We start from the raw sequence: 20,724 nt of genomic DNA on the forward strand, positions 1-20,724 counted from the left end.
GCTCCAAATATTGACAGGAACTTGCTATACTTCCTTTTTAGAAGAATAAAATCAATTCTATTTCTGTGGCCCTTCTTCTGACCTTGGCAAAGGACTCACAAACTAACATGTTCTAAGATGCAGTAAAATCATTGATCAAGGCATAATAATCTAAATCATTTCACAGAGATGTATATTTTATTGTATTGCCTGCATGGCCATATTGAATGCATCGGTCTAAAGTGGAGTATGTTTTTCCAACTCATAAGCACATCAATGATTATTTTATAGCTGTGTAAAATGCAGTTTAAATGCCCATAAACTTCAGTCTAAAGCAGGTTAAAGTATATATATATATATAAATCAATAAAAAGAAACTGTTTTATGAAATGTGAACTGTACATTTCTGAAATAATTAGGAAAAGTGTTTTTTCCGTTGTCAAAGCTAATGTGAATATGTCTTTCAACATGAATGGGCAGAATGTAGAGATGTTTCCTGTCTTCATCTTTACATTATGACAATGAAGTGTCAAGTTCCACAGCTATTAGTATAAAAGCGAATATTATACAAATCTGAAGGATAAGGGCATTCCAGGACAGTTGGCTGCCTTTTGTTGTCATGCTAAGGCAGCATTACTGTGAATTACTAGAATACTAAAGGTTTATGTAGTATTGCCCAATAGCCTGTTTAATTATCACTGCATTCAGAAAATGATGCTGAAATGGGTGGACTGTCAAGGGGGCATCACCAGTGATGACCATAATGGGTGGACCTGCCTGGGAATTGAGCATTTCAAAGGGGCATGTCAGCCTAGTGTCAAGCTAAGTTACGTTAAGTCTGTTAAGCCAGGCTAACAGACAGCCTTCGAGCCAGCCGCAACATACAGGACCAGACATCTGCCCTGTATCGTGAAGGCTAGACTCTATAGGACTTCCCTGTATCGTGAAGTCTAGACTCTATAGGACTGCCCTGTATCGTGAAGTCTAGACTCCATAGGACTGCCCTGTATCCTGAAGGCTAAAGTCCAGATGCATGTCCTGTATCCTAAAGGCTAGAGTCCATAGATCTATCCTGTATCCTGAAGTCTAGAGAGTCCATAGGCCTGCCCAGTATCCTGGAGGCAAGAGTCTATAGGCCTGTCCTGTATTTTGAAGGCTAGAGTCCAGAGGCTTCTCCTGTATCCTGAAGGCCAGAGTCCAGAGGCCTAGTGTCAACGTAAGTTAAGTTAAGTCTATAAGCCAGGCTAACAGACAGTCTTCAAGCCGGCCCCAACATACAGGACCAACTAGAGTGAGCCACTACACAGCGTGATTGTCTCTAATGAGCCTAAACCTGGACAACAAGACATGACTCCAAAATAGGGACTGTACCACTAATTGCAGGACAGTCAGGAGTCCTGTGTACCTTAATCCAAATAATAACAGAGGCTTTTTGAGAAGATAATTTAGGGTTCCTCACACTATCGATGTCAGGGTTCCATACAAACTCCCTGGTTTTCTGATCTCTTCAGTCTGGTGCAGAACCTCACAGTGCCATGAACTTTTGTCCTGTTGCAGACTATTGAACAAATCTGACTCTACATCCAGCTGGTCCTACATCCTTAATTGTATTCTATATAGTCCAGCCTTTCTTGTTTGCCAGATCAATAATTCAGGTTTTTTTTTTTTTGTTTCATGGCAGGTTGTTTTCTCCACCTGTGTATCCAGGCCAGTGTCCAGGTGCCTGTCAGGTATCCTGCAGGCTAGAGTTCAGACACCTGCCCTGTATCCTGAAGGTAGGCCTGCCCTGTATACTGAAGGCCAGAGTCCACACACCTGCCCTGTATTCTGAAGGTTCGAGTCCAGACACCTGACCTGTATCCTGAAGGCCAGAGTCCATAGACTTGCCATGTATTCTGAAGGCCAGAGGCCTGCCTAGTATCATGATTTTTCCTATGTCTTATTTTGTTATGTTTGTCTAATTTACATTCTTTTCGAATAGTAAACATTTATTTCCTTTACCTCATTGTGTTGTGTCATCATTTCCCTGCATGTGGGTTTCTATTTAATTCTCATTGCTGATACACTGTAACAGCACTCCTTCCTGACCAAAAGTGGACATTTGACGAGATAAATAGGAATTATTTCACCTGATCAACAGTGGAAGGAAAATATTTGTCCAGGCCCGCTACATATGAAAAAGAAATCTTGCTACCAATAAAAATATATATTAAATCCTGAACTTTCTAAATCCACTGAAAAGTCTACTCTTCTATACAGTCAGGGGCCGGGTGACTTATAATTGTAGCACCATAGATAGATCTAAATGATAAAACAAAATAATTGTATCTAAGCTTTCTATTGACTGTGACATGTTAATGGGTGGAATCTGTGTTCCTTGCCGCATCATATACACTGTAACCGTAAAACTACAGTAACAATAAGCTCGTCGTAGAATTTATTTACAGAATAATAACGCTTAGATGCAGCAGTGTCAGATTTATGGCATTGTAAAACCCCTACTAAAACGTGAGAGACAAGTCATAGAGTTAATATAAAAAAATAAAAGTGACAGTCTGTTCTCAGAGCTACATAAAAATATTTATACAAACCTGGATCAGCATGTAAAGGAACCCAGGAGATTTATGACTAACTTTGAGAGTCTCTTGGGTAAGTGATTCTTCTAAGTGACAAACTAAAAGAATGAGATCACATTGCCATTTGTTTTTGATTTTCTGTGTGTCTGGAGAAGACACTATATCCATTTCATATCATAAACAGACAAATAAGGCATACTGTGTCTTAAAGACAACATTTTCCGTGTGTATAAATCAGTGTAAAGTGCAATCCAAATATAAAGTGCACTTTTTAATATGCTTCAAAAAAAATATTGTGCAATATATGCTTATAAAGTGCATCGAGTAAGTTAAACACATTTATTATTTGTTTGTTTATGGTATTGCTTTTAAGTGTTTTATGGGCTATTACACTTTGTAAGGTGCTGCTTACATTTTATCACAGTATATTACACCACCTTTATTCACTTGTTATTTTGGTAATTTATATCTAATTCATGTTGACCTTTGCATTCTTCATGCCCCTACATTGATGATCATATGCAAGGCTTGGAGCACTAGTACGAAAAGACGTCATCGAACTCTGCCCACCGGTACGAACTCTACAGCCCGGGAATCCAGAGTGCCGGCTACTGGTATTACTAAGGACTTTTTAGTAGGGTTATCCGAGAGACTGGTGAGATGGAATACGTTTGAGACGTTTGTTACTGATTTTAAAGAATAAAGTTTGTTCAATTGGATTTCGGTTGTCCATCGTTTGCCTGCATATAAGGCTGGATTTATATTCAACTTGCATTTAGCCTGAGCAGTTCTTCACCTGCTCCTTGTTTGTGAATGCAATATACATATCTGGTTCTATGAAAATTATTGGTGTTCAAACAATATTACACCATATATTCTTTATGTTTTCCTCTTTCATGTTGAGGTCTACATATGTGCATATGTATATATGTATATATATGTATAATATTTGATAAATTTTTATATTTTAAGTATATTGGCACATAAAATCACTTTAACTGTTTTTTACATATACACACAAATTTGAAATTGCACTTTAATTGAAGCATAATTTTAAGTGTTATTTGAGCAATAATTAATAAGCACTGTTTGCTGCTTTTTGACACTGTGATATTTTAAAAGCATGTATATTTAAAAAGCACGATTTTAAAGGCACAAGCGCACTTTATGTTTTGGTTTGATATTTGGTACAGTAATGTACCTTAAAAACTATAACAATGCAATCAGAGTTACCCATTTCAGGCCTCCTAGATGTCCTGATCTTTCATAACAGCAGTGTCAGGAATACTGAGAGACCCAAAACGCAGTACGTAAAGGTTAATAGAAATAAATGTGTACTGGACCTAAGAGGCAGGGCTTTACATTAGAGAAACAGAGAATAGTCAGGGACAAGCCAAAGTCAGGGAAATCAGAAATCACAGAAACGAGCTAGAATAGCCGAGTCACAGGATTACAGAATGGAGAATAGTCAGAATAGCCGAGATCAAATTACCAGAAATACACAGAGAATACAACACACTATTGGGAACCAAAAATGAACTACAACAGGGCAATGATCCATGCCCTAGGAACACTTTATATAGTGGGTCCCTTTAATTGTACAGCCACGCCACCAAAACGTTAAAATTCTAACGTTTTGGTGACCCGTCATCAGTGTCATGATGTTGGTGCACACATGCTGCGTCATAAAAGAGGGCGGTGCTACACGGACGACGTCGGAACAGCTGAGGAGAAGAGAGGGACAATGGGAAACGTCCGTCTCCACATGCTGGATGACCCCAGGCTGTGTCACAGCCTGGGCAACATAAGGTATTGTGACAAGCAGAGGGACAGGACCCCAAAATCAAGACTGCTTTGCCATCAAGGGATGGTTCTTTGGTGTTATGCATCCTACAACTGTTCCCAGCCGGTAACATGAGCACATTATTAGACACACACTTGCTGGGCTGAGGGCCCTAGGACCACATTAGATGCACTCTGTGCGTGATTTGACAGCACAGCGTGCTTTCAAGCCAAGGTGACACACCTCTTCATTTGGATGCTGCCAGTTATGCAAGTTGCATTACTGAAATGCCCCTAGAGGCCCACCTACACCCTGTCCTACTTTCATACCTTCCAAATGTGGGCGCTATACTATTGTACTTTACAGCTGCTCTGTTCAGACCTATTTCATACAAACCCTTTCAACTCCAAAGGTCTTTCACTACTTTCCTTTCTCTCCTTGACCTACTCTCCCCAGGCCTTTGTGTGTAATGTGCCAAGACTTGGTTTATCAGTAAGACTGCATTGTGGAGCTTATGTCGCAGACACTAATGCTTCATGAACCGATGTAGATATTTTATGGTATCAGCAGACTTTAAGCTGTAAAACAAAAGTCATGTAGCTGACCCCAAGTCTACAATATCACCACATCATGGATTGTTTATGGAGTAAGATCCCTTTCTGGTGTACAGTGTGATCACCCCTTACGTCACCCTGTTTGCATGAGCAGTTTAGAATAACACATTCTACCATTTCAGAACTGGCAATCCTGTGGCTTTTGATTGAGACTTTTCTTAAACCAACAGTCCTCCATTCAAATCTAGCCACAAATAGGTTTTATTAAATGATTTGTCCAAGCACCATGACTACTATGACTACTCAATACTGCCCTAAGTTCTCCCTTATTCCAATCTTGGGGACAACTTTCACCCTGCATGCCCCAAACGGTATTCCAATCAAAACCTTTTTTATTTTCGAATTCTTTAAACTGAACACCGGAGTAAAAGCCATAAAAAAGTAAGTAAGAAACCCATGCTACATTAGGCACAAAAAACGACATTATTGTCACTTTTAAAAACTCCCAGCACAGAGGGTGATATCCGTTCATCCTTTAGATCTGCACACAGATCAAAGACAGATACAAATGGTTTTGTCCATTCATCAATCAAAACCGAGAACACATATTTTAAGGCTAGCTGTGCAATGTCAGGTAAACGTTATACCACAGAGACACAGACACCCTCAAGTATCAGCAATTTATAAGCTGTGAAAGTCAGGATATTTCTAAAAACTCTTTTCATAAAGTATATTGCTGGCTGGTGATGGCATTTAACTGTACTTAAAAAAATTGCTAGTGTTCCATAAATTATTTTGCAAATGCATTTGTAAAAACAGCAATGTTAAGAAGACAGTTAAAGAGAAATGATGTTTTCCATACTCCCTCCAATAATTTATTTTTTATTATACAGGGAAGGCGTTAAAGAAATCGAAGATTAGTCAAATGCAGGTTATATTCAAATCAGGGCCCTAAAAATGTATCTTGGGTTTCCCCTGTGCCATAAACAATAACCTAGATGGTGGTTGAGTTAATAAACATGAAGAACTTAATTTTATATTTTTGCATAAGCTTTGCATATGGTTTTAATATTTTTGGATATTTCATATTATGATTTTTTTTGTTCATATATTTAATTTTTTTTACATTTTAATATTTTAAAAACATAATTTTAAAGTTTATCCCAAATTAAGTAATTTGAAAGCATATCCAAAAATATTAAAAAGTTAACCCCTAATCCCCCTTTTAGTCTCTACATTAGACTACAAACTAACCCCTACGTTATCATAAAACATTGACTACTACACTACTGTACACTACCACTACACTACACGATTACTGAACTATTATCCCTATACTAACTTACACTATCTTTAAACAGTAAAGGAGGAACACTCCAACAACCATAACCACTACAGTGCGCTGTAGTGCCAGGGCTGACCAAGCACAAACGGTAAGTAGTGAAACCATTTTTGAATAGTTTGGCTTCTTACCTGGGGTCCTCTCCCTGTGTTCACTACTTCAGATAGAGCGCTAGGAGCTCCTGCTTAAAGGAACATTTATTGGGGGTAAATCTAAAAATAGCTTGCAACAGAAATGCTGTCTGTTGCCTTTACAAGTCCTTCCCTTCTTCTCCAAGCCAGACTTTCTGTGGCTGAGGACACACTCTTTACACATAACGCACTGCAGCAAGCTAAAGTGCTTTAAGTGTGTGGAATGTCTCTTTAAGAGCTTCTTTTAGTTCTCCTGAGCTTAGCGGAGCGGTGCTGGAATGGCTAGTTGGCTGACAGTGCCAGCTGATACCACTGCAGTGGTTATGGTGCTTGGAGGTAAGGAAGTTTCATTATGATGCTCATTTAACAGGTTTATAATATGATTTTTCCTGCTGGAATCACTGATCCATGAACGCAGAGCAATATACTCTTCAAGACAGTCTCTAAGGAATGAAGGATACACTATCTTTGTGAATGCTATGAAAGCACAGTTAATTTCACTTAGTGTTTTTCTTGCTCAGTAGCCTATACGAGTAATTAAAGTTAAGAATACATTAAACGGCATCACATGGAACCATGCCGCAACATTATGGCCAAATGCTGGTAATTACGGGAGACTTCTAGAACTCTAGTTCATCTGGGCCTGAACATAAAAATTGCTATATGTTCTATCAGGGTGCCTTCTGGGCAGTATCAATGTTATTAGCAGTGAGTCATTAAGCAGCAGCAGGAATGGAAAGTGAAGAACAGAAACTGTAGAGGAATTTAATTGATTTTAGTTCTGTATTGGTCTCCTAGCACATAAGAAAATACATTGCATATTTACACTGCAGCAGAATTATGCTGTTTATTAAACAGAAGTTGAGATGTGCTGAGATGCCAACTAAGTTATTCAACCTTTCTTTTGACATAGATTCTAGAACAGGGGTAAGCAACCTATGGCATGTGTGCCATGCACAACACTTGAGATGCCTTTGTACGGCACTCAAGGCTCTTAGAGCCAAACAGGCCTCTCTGGCCTATCAGGAGTCCCAGTGAAACTTCAGATATCTGCTAATACAAAAAGGTGGTGAAGGACAATTCTCAGTTTATGCATTGCAGCACGTAGAGGAAGAGATCTCAGATCACTTCCTCCCAGCACTTGGGAATCCACACTGTAGTAGAGCAGCCCGCAGCAACTCATGCTGTTGACCTGTACCTGGCCAGCCTGGTCCCCACTGGAACCCAGGAGAGCCTCCCAAACTGCTACATATACACAGAAATGCATAATAAGCCTCCGCTCATACAAATAATACAAACAACCCACTCAGACATACACACAATCCCAACACCACTAACAATCCACATACATGCACACAACCCAACATGCAGCCTCTGACATGCAATACCCCAAACAGCCCCCACACATACACACACTACCAAATTCACAATGTGACATATCCATCCACACACACAATTCCACAAGCAGCCCCCACAGTCCACATTCATAGGGACATGATACCACAAACTACTCATGAACATATACAATATAATAGCTCATATACGCACAAATACAACGATACAAAGCAACTGCAGCATAAATAACAAAAGCACAATATGACAACATACACACCTTAATTTTAAAAAATAGGACCGGCACACTACGGGACATCACAATCCTATTTCGGCACAGTGCTGCTAGAAGGTTGCCTACCCCTGTTCTAGAATTTGTAACCTAGCTCATCAATACACAGTTTTGCATAATAGATCATGTGTAAGCCTACATTTAAATTGAAATAAATCCCGTATTACTTACCCACTTCATCTCGAATGGTGGCAAGCTCAACTGCCAGTTCCTTTTCTTTTATAAGACAAACTTCATTCTGCAGACACAAGACATAAAGTAATTAATTTATTTGAATCACAACAGGGCAATGACATGAACTATATAAACATAAATGTACTAAGATTGTGTTAAATAAAACTGCCAGAAATCTACATTGAATTATAAATTATATTGCTTTATGACAGAAAGTTTGTACTCTCCGTAAAATCAGGATATCTAAAGGTATGGTTCAGCAATCCAAAACCTATTGTAGAAAGATACCCCTTCGAGAGCCTCGGAACCCATCTGATATAAGAGGCATTCAATCACAGACTGGTAGAACTATGTCTATATAGTGATGCTAGCATACAAAGTGGACAACAATTGTAGCTTTTAAGACAAGGCCAAAAATAATTAAAATTAATTAAAAAAGCATTTTATTTCCTGGTCTCTTGAATAATCAGATTAAGTTCAGAGTGTTCTATTAAGAGATACAATTTCTTTTCCTAACAACTTTTATAAATACTGGTCTAAGAAATTGTTCCACTTTACTCTTGAGGCTTGTGAGGTTTGAGCACCCGATTTAAGCTAGTTCAGGTGAGTGCAGCCAGCCCCTTATTTTCCCATATATATATATATATATATAAATCCAAATAGGTTATGGTGGGGAAAAATTGTGATTGAAAACCCCTTCCACCTGAAGTCTGTGGATAGTTAATACAATGTTAAACAAAAATCTGCACACCAGTCAAGCCATAAGACTTGCTTTTCCCACAGAAATCCCAAAACTGCAGCGATGTTGCAACCGCAAAGGATTCTGGGTGGGCATATGCAAATTAGTTCAACAAAGAATCACATTTTTGCCTCATTCCATTTTAAACATGGATTCCTTTTAATCTGTGTTTGCAGTATACAACTGCTTGGAACACAATTTAGGAAAAGATGCAAAACCATGAGTGGTTCACTGGTTTTGCATCTTTTCCTAAATTGTGTTCCAAGCAGTTGTATACTGCAAACACAGATTAAAAGGAATCCATGTTTAAAATGGAATGAGGCAAAAATGTGATTCTTTGTTGATCTATATATATATATATATATATATATTTAGGAGTCTAGCCAACTCCTTGGTTTTGCACCCCTTCCTGTCACTGGTGCCCCATCTCAGGACCCTATTTAGCCTTGTACTGCAGAGAACTCGAGATGGAAGGATTTCCCGAAGTGAGTAGCTCATTTAGTAGACAGTTGGCTGTTAGAGTAGGACCTGCCAAAGATGGGGTACATTGATGTTGTGGCAGGCTTATGCAATGAATGATCATATAATTTAACTAAACCCCCATTATTTTTTGCCTAGATTAGGTGTTTTTAAAAAACGAACAAAATCTCACAGCACCAAAGTTGCTGTTTAAATAAGGGAGTGCGCTGGATTTTCATTTTTATTGTACTCTTCAGGCTTCTTTGCTTTTTAGTTTATGTGAATTATTTGTGAATTATTTGAATTGTACTACGTGAATTAAAACTTATAATTTTTAATGGTCCACATATTTTGCACATCACATGCATCATAATTGTAGGAATGCGATTGACTGTCTTTAAATGTGATAAGACAGTGTAATTTGAAAATGAAATATGAAGTTTTAATTCCATGGGTAAAGATAAAGAGATATTAGTTATTTCATGAAGTTACTGCAGATCCCACTTCACTGTAACAGAACAGAAATACAAATATAATAAAATATAATGGCCAAAAATGGCCACCAGTTCTCAAAACCGATAGGAATTTTCATGTAGATTCAATAAATTCTTGATTTCAAAATATATAAAAAGAAATTAACAAAGTGACCGTATAGTGAATTGATCACAAAATGCTGTACCATGTAATTAACATGCATTCTTTTATTGAAGCATAACTTAGAAACAGGTGACAGATAATAAAAAGATTTGGTCAAATGTGCATTGTCTCAAAGAGACCTCAGTTCTGCATTTTGGGATCTATCAATGTGCCGACCTTTTGTTAACTGTGATCGTCCCAGACTTTCTATCTTCTGAACACAATATAATAAAAAGGAACAAAAGTCACAAGAAAAGTTGTAAGATTTCACATCAGGTGGAGACTACATAGAAAAGAGAATTCATTGGAGATGTGGGGTGCTGAGGATAGACAAAAGTCTGGCATCTGGTGAATTTTAAGGATCTATATAGCGTATTTTATTGGGTAAGGGAGTAAGAGTAAAATTCAACATCTATACATACACGCGTTATAATATATACAAGAAAACTATTTGCTATACGGTAGGTAATTATATTGAACGAGTTAGGGATCAGTGTTTGTAAACTAATCATGCCAAAAAACACTATTTTAATAACTTTCCCCAACAAAACTTTTATTTCACTGCATGTATTATATATATATCTCTCTTCCGAGGAAAGTGCACTCAGTGGACTTCTTGGTACAAACAAAAATCCTTTATTGTGTAATAGTGGTACACATGAGTGTGTAGTCAACGTTTCACTCCCATGTTGGACTTTTCTCAAGAGCTTTGGACTTTGTACCACAAAGTCCTCTGAGTGCACTTTCCTGGAATGATTCACTAAGAAGGCACTGAGGCCAGCAGGAGACTATCTATCTATCTATCTATCTATATCTAGCATGCATTGCAAAAATATCCACAACATAATAACATTTTCAAAAGCCAACAAAGAGCACTGCTTTCACTAAACAATTGTCTATTTAAAGTAATAGTCTATACATATATATATATATATAGAGGAACCTCTCTGAAGATAATGGAAGCTCATCAAAGAGGCTGTCAAAGAACAACAAACAGAAAGGAAATATGAACTTATAATGCACCATTCGTATTGAGTGATGGCTCTCACCAAGTCCTGTTCAAAGAACTTACAATATATTCATTATGTATTTCAGAGCATAATTCACTGTTACCTGTGTAATAACAAAAATTCTGGATTAAACAGACAGGGAACCCAAATTATACTAAATTAAAAGGAATACTCCAAGGATCATAACCAATACAGCCCTGCCACCCTCATAGAGTAATCTGTCGAACAGTTCTAGAATGGTTTTACAACTTACTTGTTTATTGGTTGAAAGAGCACAGCTGACCCTTTGGTCTGGTAGGGCGCCAGGTTACTTCTGGAACTATAGTGAGCTGTAGTGTTTATGGTGCGTGGAGTGTTCCTTTAGTATTGGAATATAGAAAAAATCTATATACAAATAGAGAAATCTATGTTTCCTGAACTACAGATAAGGATACATAAAGATTAGATTTGATCCCATGTCATACCTCTCAACATTGGAAGGCATAGAATAGGGAAGGGCCCTGGGTGCATTGCCACTAACACAACTTGTGTACATGGTGATGCCCATAATAGGCTTTTTGGTGATTTAAGTGACATGCCAGACGGGTGACCAGCATGCCAGGCTAACTGACAGCCTCTCTGGATGGCCCCGAGCACAGACCATGCAGAGAGTGCCGCTGAAGTGCTCTAGTGCCTGCAGCTCAGCTTGAGAGCTTCTACTGATGCGCTCCTGTGACGCTGACTGGGGCTGTTCCATGAGATGTCCCTGAAGTGGGACACCAGGGAACAAAATCAGGACATACTAGAGGACTCTTAAATAGAGACTGTCCTGAAAAAAATCAGGATAGTTGGGAGGCATACAGTATCATCAACATAGCAGACAATACTGGAAAATGAGTATAATGAAAGGTTATTTAAATTTATAAAAACTTTCCTATACCAATACATGCAAAGTCATAGTATTGAATTTCTTTCTATGCTCAGTTTGTATTTTTATGTAAATTTAGTTCAATTCTATTACACTGTAGATCAAAAATGTTGAGTATCTTATAACTTGAACATGAAAAGAATATTTAGTATAAATGTGTTAATGCATGGCACACACAGATCATTTTTATGTGATTAACACGTATAAAGGAACACTATATTGCTAGACAAACGATGGGCACGAATACAGAGATTCAGTTTGGTCACTTTGTTGGATTACAGTTATTGAAAGATGTTCTGCGCCATTAAACAGAACTACAAGCTCGTTATGAATAAGAATATTACATATAGCGCTATTAATCAACATTATTTATGACAAAATCTTCAACATCATTCAAAGAATATCAAGAGATATATAGCAAATTGAATGAAAATTACCAGATGTTTTTTTGGAAAAAAGCCTCTTTTCAGTAGAAAGTTAAAATAAAGAAGAAAAAAAAACGTATTTCTGCAGCATATATCATCATAACAATCACAGATCTTCATAAAATCACCCCCAAATGTGGAGACTGTTTGATTGATGTTTGAGCAATTTTGGCCTGCGGAGTGAAACAGACTTGTCCTTATCTACTTTTACTTTTTAACTGGCAAGAGCTAAACAATGATACCCAGGTATGAAGCAAGACACCTATAGGGTTGAGCAGTAAAATAAAATTCTTACTAAAAGTTCTACTTTCCCCTACTTTTCATATAAATTTCATCATGCTGAGATCCTTGGATATTAGTTGAACTATTTATTTAGGAATGGCTCAAACATAAAAATTGGGGCCAAATTCCAAAGGACTCGTTGGATCCACACATTCACAGCAGACAATGCAGACGGGTTATGATACAGTGTAACCCTAACCTGGATACTGCAGGTCTAGAACCCGGTGGGTGGAGAATGCAGTATATTATTGTGTTAGAGGCTACACATGTTCCAGGACATGCCTGCTGTACAATTATCCCATTTTGTAACCTTTCAGCACTAGTTTGGGTTTCTTGTGATACCAGAGTATCACAGTGAAGAGTCCAGTAGCTGCATCTGACATGTTAATAATTAGCAGCACTGCAGTAGCGATCCCCCCATGGCATCTGACAAGATATCTCCATGGTTTTCCGCTTTGCGAACTTCAGGCCCTGGCTTTTCCATATGTCACAAACCTAGCAAATCTTAAAAGAAAAATTGTTTTTCACTTAGATAACACTTATATAAAATTTTTTAAAAGGGTAAACATGCCGTTTACCATTCATTCCAAGTGTGATGCATTTTACTGTATGTAACTAGTCATATTCTAGACTACATATTTAGTACAAAAGATGTTAAGTCGGCACTTGCTGCCTCTATAGGTTTTTCAAATTTTTTAAGCATGGTCCCTACAGGGAGTGCAGAATTATTAGGCAAGTTGTATTTTTGAGGATTAATTTTATTATTGAACAACAACCATGTTCTCAATGAACCCAAAAAACTCATTAATATCAAAGCTGAATATTTTTGGAAGTAGTTTTTAGTTTGTTTTTAGTTATAGCTATTTTAGGGGGATATCTGTGTGTGCAGGTGACTATTACTGTGCATAATTATTAGGCAACTTAACAAAAAACAAATATATACCCATTTCAATTATTTATTTTTACCAGTGAAACCAATATAACATCTCAACATTCACAAATATACATTTCTGACATTCAAAAAAATAACAAAAACAAATCAGTGACCAATATAGCCACCTTTCTTTGCAAGGACACTCAAAAGCCTGCCATCCATGGATTCTGTCAGTGTTTTGATCTGTTCACCATCAACATTGCGTGCAGCAGCAACCACAGCCTCCCAGACACTGTTCAGAGAGGTGTACTGTTTTCCCTCCTTGTAAATCTCACATTTGATGATGGACCACAGGTTCTCAATGGGGTTCAGATCAGGTGAACAAGGAGGCCATGTCATTAGATTTACTTCTTTTATACCCTTTCTTGCCAGCCACGCTGTGGAGTACTTGGACGCATGTGATGGAGCATTGTCCTGCATGAAAATCATGTTTTTCTTGAAGGATGCAGACTTCTTCCTGTACCACTGCTTGAAGAAGGTGTCTTCCAGAAACTGGGAGTTGAGCTTGACTCCATCCTCAACCCGAAAAGGCCCCACAAGCTCATCTTTGATGATACCAGCCCAAACCAGTACTCCACCTCCACCTTGCTGGCGTCTGAGTCAGACTGGAGCTCTCTGCCCTTTACCAATCCTTCCATCTGGCACATCAAGACTCACTCTCATTTCATCAGTCCATAAAACCTTAGAAAAATCAGTCTTGAGATATTTCTTGGCCCAGTCTTGACGTTTCAGCTTGTGTGTCTTGTTCAGTGGTGGTCGTCTTTCAGCCTTTCTTACCTTGGCCATGTCTCTGAGTATTGCACACCTTGTGCTTTCGGGCACTCCAGTGATGTTGCAGCTCTGAAATATGGCCAAACTGGTGGCAAGTGGCATCTTGGCAGCTGCACGCTTGACTTTTCTCAGTTCATGGGCAGTTATTTTGCGCCTTGGTTTCTCCACACGCTTCTTGCGACCCTGTTGACTATTTTGAATGAAACGCTTGATTGTTCGATGATCACGCTTCAGAAGCTTTGCAATTTTAAGAGTGCTGCATCCCTCTGCAAGATATCTCACTATTTTTAACTTTTCTGAGCCTGTCAAGTCCTTCTTTTGACCCATTTTGCCAAAGGAAAGGAGGTTGCCTAATAATTATGCACACCTGATATAGGGTGTTGATGTCATTAGACCACACCCCTTCTCATTACAGAGATGCACATCACCTAATATGCTTAATTGGTAGTAGGCTTTCGAGCCTATACAGCTTGGAGTAAGACAACATGCATAAAGAGGATGATGTGGTCAAAATACTCATTTGCCTAATAATTCTGCACGCAGTGTATAGATCTCTATGGGATTACTCTGGTTTTAATGTGTTTATTCTAACATTAAAGATACACTATAGACACTAAAACTGTTCTAGCCTAATTAAACATTAGATTCTTATTAAGCTTAAAGGGACTCTATAGTCACCAGAACAACTACAGCTTATTGAATTTGTTCTGCTGTGTAGAATCATTACCTTCAGGCTTTTTACTGTAAATACTGTCTTTTCAGAGAAAAAGCAGTGTTTACATTACAGCCTAGTGATAACTTCACTGGCCACTCCTCAGATGGATGTTAGAGATCCTTCCTGGGTCATGGCTGCCTAAAATGCATCCAAACATTCAGTGTCTCCACCCTCTGCATGCAGACACTGAACTTTCCTCATAGAGATACATTCATTCAATTAATCTCTATGAGGTGATGCTGATTGGCCAGGGCTGTGTTTGAATTGTGCTGGCTCTGCCCCTGATCTGCCTCCTTGTCAGTCTCAGCCAATCCTATGGGGAAGCATTGTGATTGGATCAGGTTACCATTTCTGATGATGTCAGCAGACAGCTTGTTTTTCTGAGGCAAACAGCATGCAGAGCTACAGCTTCAGGCTTGAATACAAGTAAGATTTTACTATTTTAGGGAGGCATGATGGGGACAGGGTGGCTAGATGGTGGTTTTAACCCTAGAGGGTCAGGAATACATGTTTGTGTTCCTGATCCTATAGTGCTCCTTTAAACTCCCCTTATTGCACAAGCTGTTTAATTTAGAATTCCTGTATCTCTTTGTCTGTTAAAAGCTTTTTAGAGCCTACAGGAGCCTCCTGTGTGTGATTAAAATAAATTTACAGAGCAGGATATAAAAACTTCTAAAGCATGTTAACATCTCATTGCAATTGAAATTATTGTTTTCATGCAGGCTGATTGAGTCATATAAAGCACTTCAGCAAGCTAAAGTGCTTTAGGTTTTTTTAGTCTTCCTTTACAACACATTTACTTCTACCAATGGAATATTTGCATTGTAATCTTGGAAAAAAAAATATATACATTGGACATTTGTATTTTATTATCTATAATTTTCTATTAGCCACTGATTTACATGTACAGATTATCAAACAAAGCATTACCAAAAGATTAATCCATGGAAGAATGTGCGCAAAGATTGAGAAGAACATGCATCTATGTTCCCCAGTAACAATGAATTCTTTGTTCCGCTTTAGCTTTTAATTAAAATTAGATCTAGCAGATTATTTTGCTTTTCTAACTGGTCATGTAACATTGAGTAATAGAGACGGATGACAAAGCCACAACCTGCTTTTTGGAGCTGGTTTTAATAGCATGCATTTTCTTCCAAACTATATAAAATAAATAAAAATAAAACAAAAAACTATTGCTTTTAAATATATAGTTATGAATACCTCAGGATAGTTTGATTACCGATACACTCGAAGGATAAAAAAAAAAGAAACTATATATGATTAATAATCTCATAAAATCTGAAGGGATGGAAGTACTACAGAGGTAGGTGTTTTTTTTGTTTTTTTTTTAATTTATTTTATTTACCTCTGTTGCACTACCCATCACAGTAAGAGCTTCTATAGCATTTGCAAAGGCGAGGAAACACAAATCATCACTTACAGAGACAGGTCTACCCTAAAGGCACACTACAGACCCGTAATGAACTTTAGCTTGTTGAAAAGTTTTGTATGTGAAGAGTGTGTCCTCTTTTTCATTTTGCAAAAAGTGCAGATTTCAATAGAAATTGATAAATTAACCTGGTTACACCCCCTTTGATTTCAAGCAGATAAAAGGCCCTGTTACTTCCTGGTTGTTTAGCTCAGTGAAGCTAAACTCAAGAGACAGCAATTGCTCAAAGCACCTTGCAAAGACTTCTTATTGAGCTGCAGTGGGAAGTCTGTGATTGGGCAGCCACAGAAAGTCTGGGCGGAGCTAGAAGGGGAGGGTTTGCAAATGCAGCAGACAAGATAACTGCAGGTTTTGCAAACGTTTTTTATATATACCCCACTGAAAAAATGCTCAATTAAATACATGCATGTTTTTATTTGGGGTACATCTACTAAATGGTGATTATTAAATGTTTTATTATGGGGCAGTGGAGTGTCCCTTAAAAATAAACAGGTTAGGAAAATGAGCCGTTACAGTGCCTAGGTTTTTTCCAGGTTGGCTAGTTAAGCCTAAAGTGCATAGCTCTGTTCGTAACTTATGATGACTCATTGTTTAGGTTTGTGAAAAACACAAGACAGACACAATCAGTAATGTAATATGCATTATATGACGACAATGTGATAGAGTTCTCAGTAAAAAGCCATTTAAAACAATTTTGAGACCATCCTCATTATAAATCACAGGTAGTAGGTCTGCTCTGAATGGCATATATTATGCATTCCTTTTAAAGGTCACAGTTCGGACCACAAGCTCCCATGTGACAGCTCTAATGTATTTAGTAGCAGAGGATGACTATATTCCTTTCCTCAGACAGGGCAGGGAAAAGTCTCATGACAATTCATAAAAGGCAGCCCTTATAGACAAGAGTAACATATACAGCATGGCAAGGGATCTGCAGGCTTGTTATAAAGGGTAAGCTCCTCTTAAGAACGATCAATTTAAGAAGCAACACACTATGAGGGCTATTCACAAAACTGTCAATTGTAGGAAATTCAAAGATAATTTTTAATTTTAGATCAAAATAGCTGAACTGAAATTCCAACAATCCTGATAATTCATAAACCTAACCTGCCATAACATTAAAACCACTGACAGGTGAAGTGAATAACATTGATTGCATTGTTATAATGGCAGCTCTCAACGTGTGGGATATAACAGGCAGCAAGTGAACAGTCAGTTCTAGAATTTCATGTTTTGATAGCAAGGGAAATGGGCAAGAGAAAAGATCAGAGTGACTTCACAAGGGCCAAATAGTGATGGATGACTGAGTCAGAGCATCTCCAAAACTGCAAGGGGCATTGCTGCTATGCAGTGATTAGAACCTACCAAAAGTGGTGCAAGGAAGGACAATTGGTGTCAGGCTCATGGATGCACGTGGGAAGCAAAGGCTAGCCGTCTGGTCCGATCACACAGAAGAGCTATGGTAGCTCATATTGCTGAAAAACGTAATGCTGGACAAGATAGAAAGGTGTCAGAACGCACAGTGCATCACAATTTGCTGTGTATGGGGCTGTGTAGTCACTACGCTACAAAACTTGACCAAGGAGCAATCTAAGAAGGTTGCATGGTCTGATGAATCACCTTTTCGTTTAGAACAGGTGGATGGCCGGTTGTGTGTGCGTTATTTACCTGGGGAAGTGATGGTAGCAGGATGCACAATGAGAAGAAGACAGGCCAGCAGAGGCAGTATTCTCCGCTGGGCAAAGTTCTACTGGGAAACTTTGGCTCTGGCATTCATTTCTTTGACACATACACCCCTTCATGGCAATGGTGTTCCTAATGGAAGGCCTCTTTCAGCAGTATTATGCACCCTACCACGCTGCAAAAATTGTTCAGGAAGGAGGACCATGACAAAGAGTTCAAGGTGCTGCCTTGCCAGACTGACAGTACCTACTGCTAATATCTGTCCAGATACCACAGGACACGTTCCGAGGTCTTGTGGAGTCCGTTTCTTGAAGCATCAGAAATGTTTTGGCAGCATGAGGGAGACCTACACTATATTAAGCAGGTGGTTTTAATGTTGTGGATGCTCAGTGTATACGAATTTATCTACAATCAAAAACTAATGGTCATAATTATCAACAAATAGAAGAAAATGCATTACGGGTTTCAATTTTTGCTATTTGCTCCCAAAGTCCATAAACATTTACAATTTGGCATTCTTAGTTTCATGTTGATAAACAAAATAACCCTTAATGGTTTGTGCTTTCCTTAAGAGTTTATATAAAATATCTTTGGGCTTCATTCAAATTCGTGAAAGATACTTATACATTGTCACATTGAAGGCAATTATTACATGATACAAAAAGCATTATTTATAGCGTATATTCCTTTATTAAGTTTTAAAGGAATGTTTAGCAAAGACCAGTCAGTCTTCAGTAAATTTGCACACTTTCTATAATATAGGATCATTTATTCTATTGCATGAAAAACAAATGAAACCATTCTTTCACCAACTAAAGAAAAAAAAAAACACTAATAGAAATTTAGCATTCAATATTGTCATTTATTTGTTTGGCTCCAACATGCTCAGCAGCGCTGCACAAATACATATTTTACAAAGAACAGGAGTGCAGGACCCTTCCCTTGAACTTAAAATCTAGCACTGTTGAGATTTTTATACCAGGTTCACAAGATATACTTTTTTTGTGCAAATATATTTTTTTCACAATGTTGGGTGCTACATAAATAGTACTCCCAAACGTAAATGCTGCACTTGTGAACCCAGCTAAAATCCATCACAGCAGTTCCTTTAGGATGCCTGACAATTCATTATTTCATTTCAACAGGTTTCTTAGCTACATACTGCTAGGGAGAACTTTTCAAACACTGCCTTACAGATTACTGAGATTGCTGAGCATGTGTCGTGTGTTCTCAATTCTTGTATATGAAAAGCAGGCGATCGGACAAATGTCAAGTTTGTCGAATTCATCGCAGAAAGGTCAGATACAAGGAGGGGGTCTGTCCTAGCAATGCATCACAGGTAAGATTCATAGTGTCTTTATTTATTTAAGAAAAGAGAAACAGTAACAAAAAACTTGATGTAACACATTTAATTTATAAAATAGATTTCTTTTAAATTAGCGTGTTCCCTTTTTAGTTATACCATGGGTGGAATTCTGCTTTAATAAAAAGTTGCTCAATATTATATGGTTCATATTTAGAAAATCTCTAGGACCGAGAGTTAAGATAGTCTCCATACATGCTATGGAGAGTCGCCTGTTTGTCAAATTAGAGGGACAAACGTTTAAAAATAATATCAGAAAGTATTACTTTACTGAGAGGGTAGTGGATGCATGGAATAGCCTTCCAGCTGAAGTGGCAGAGGTTAACACAGTGAGGGAGTTTAAGCATGCGTGGGATAGGCATAAGGCTATCCTAGACTTAAGATAAGGCCAGGGACTAATTAAAAGTATTTTGAAATATTGGGCAGACTAGATGGGTCAAATGGTTCTTATCTGCCGTCACATTCTATGTTTCTATTATTATTTATATAGCGCAAATATATTCCGTAGTGCTTTACAATAATAGAATGGGGATAACTGACAAGTAGTTGATATACAAAATATTAAGAGGCAAAAAGTGAATAAGGCTCTGCTCAAACAAGCTTAAATCCAGAAGAACATTATTCGTTTTCTATTCACTGAAATGCAGAGAATTGAAATACAAATCAACATTTTTAGACAAAAGCAAGCAGGGCGTGACTACAGTAGAATTGGAGAAAATCCATTATCTTGGTGAATTTTCGCAATTTGGTTTGTTTGCTGCAATTCGGTGTTTAGTGAGTAAACCCCAACGCAAGATACTACGAAAAGAAAAGAAAAATGGTGTCAAGTGAGGTGACATCCATGAAGCTGTGAATGCTGAGCGATCCATTAAATACAGGAAGACTACCTTGGTTGCCAAGGTGATGAATTCCTTCCCAGCGTCCCTGTGTGTTTTTTGCCCCCAGATGTGGCTATGAGACAGATCTATACTTCTCTAATTAAGTATAGGCAATAGGTTTGTGACATTTAAAAATGCATCCTCTTGCAAACAAAGCATGGAGTTTGCCATTATAAAGGCTTCACCTGATTACCATATTCTTTGGGGAGGCTTACAGTGACATTAATTACCATCAGGAGCTTGCAGTGACATTAGTTAATTTGCAAAAAGGATGTGCAGCGATGAGTTGCAATTACGGGCGCTTACGAA

The 20,724-nt window shown here is 38.0% G+C and overlaps 1 protein-coding gene across 1 annotated transcript in view; it reads right to left on the minus strand.

The window, feature by feature from the left end:
* MTUS2 (microtubule associated scaffold protein 2) overlaps nucleotides 1-20,724 on the minus strand; it is a 354,305-nt gene that overhangs the window by 39,237 nt on the left and 294,344 nt on the right. Inside the window, exon 7 of the mRNA XM_063429511.1 lies at nucleotides 8,161-8,227. Within this exon, the coding sequence (XP_063285581.1) occupies nucleotides 8,161-8,227 (67 nt within the window). The remainder of the gene's footprint in view (nucleotides 1-8,160; nucleotides 8,228-20,724) is intronic.

This window comes from Pelobates fuscus, chromosome 1 (assembly GCF_036172605.1).
Source record: "Pelobates fuscus isolate aPelFus1 chromosome 1, aPelFus1.pri, whole genome shotgun sequence".
In the NCBI taxonomy this organism is placed as follows: domain Eukaryota; kingdom Metazoa; phylum Chordata; class Amphibia; order Anura; family Pelobatidae; genus Pelobates; species Pelobates fuscus.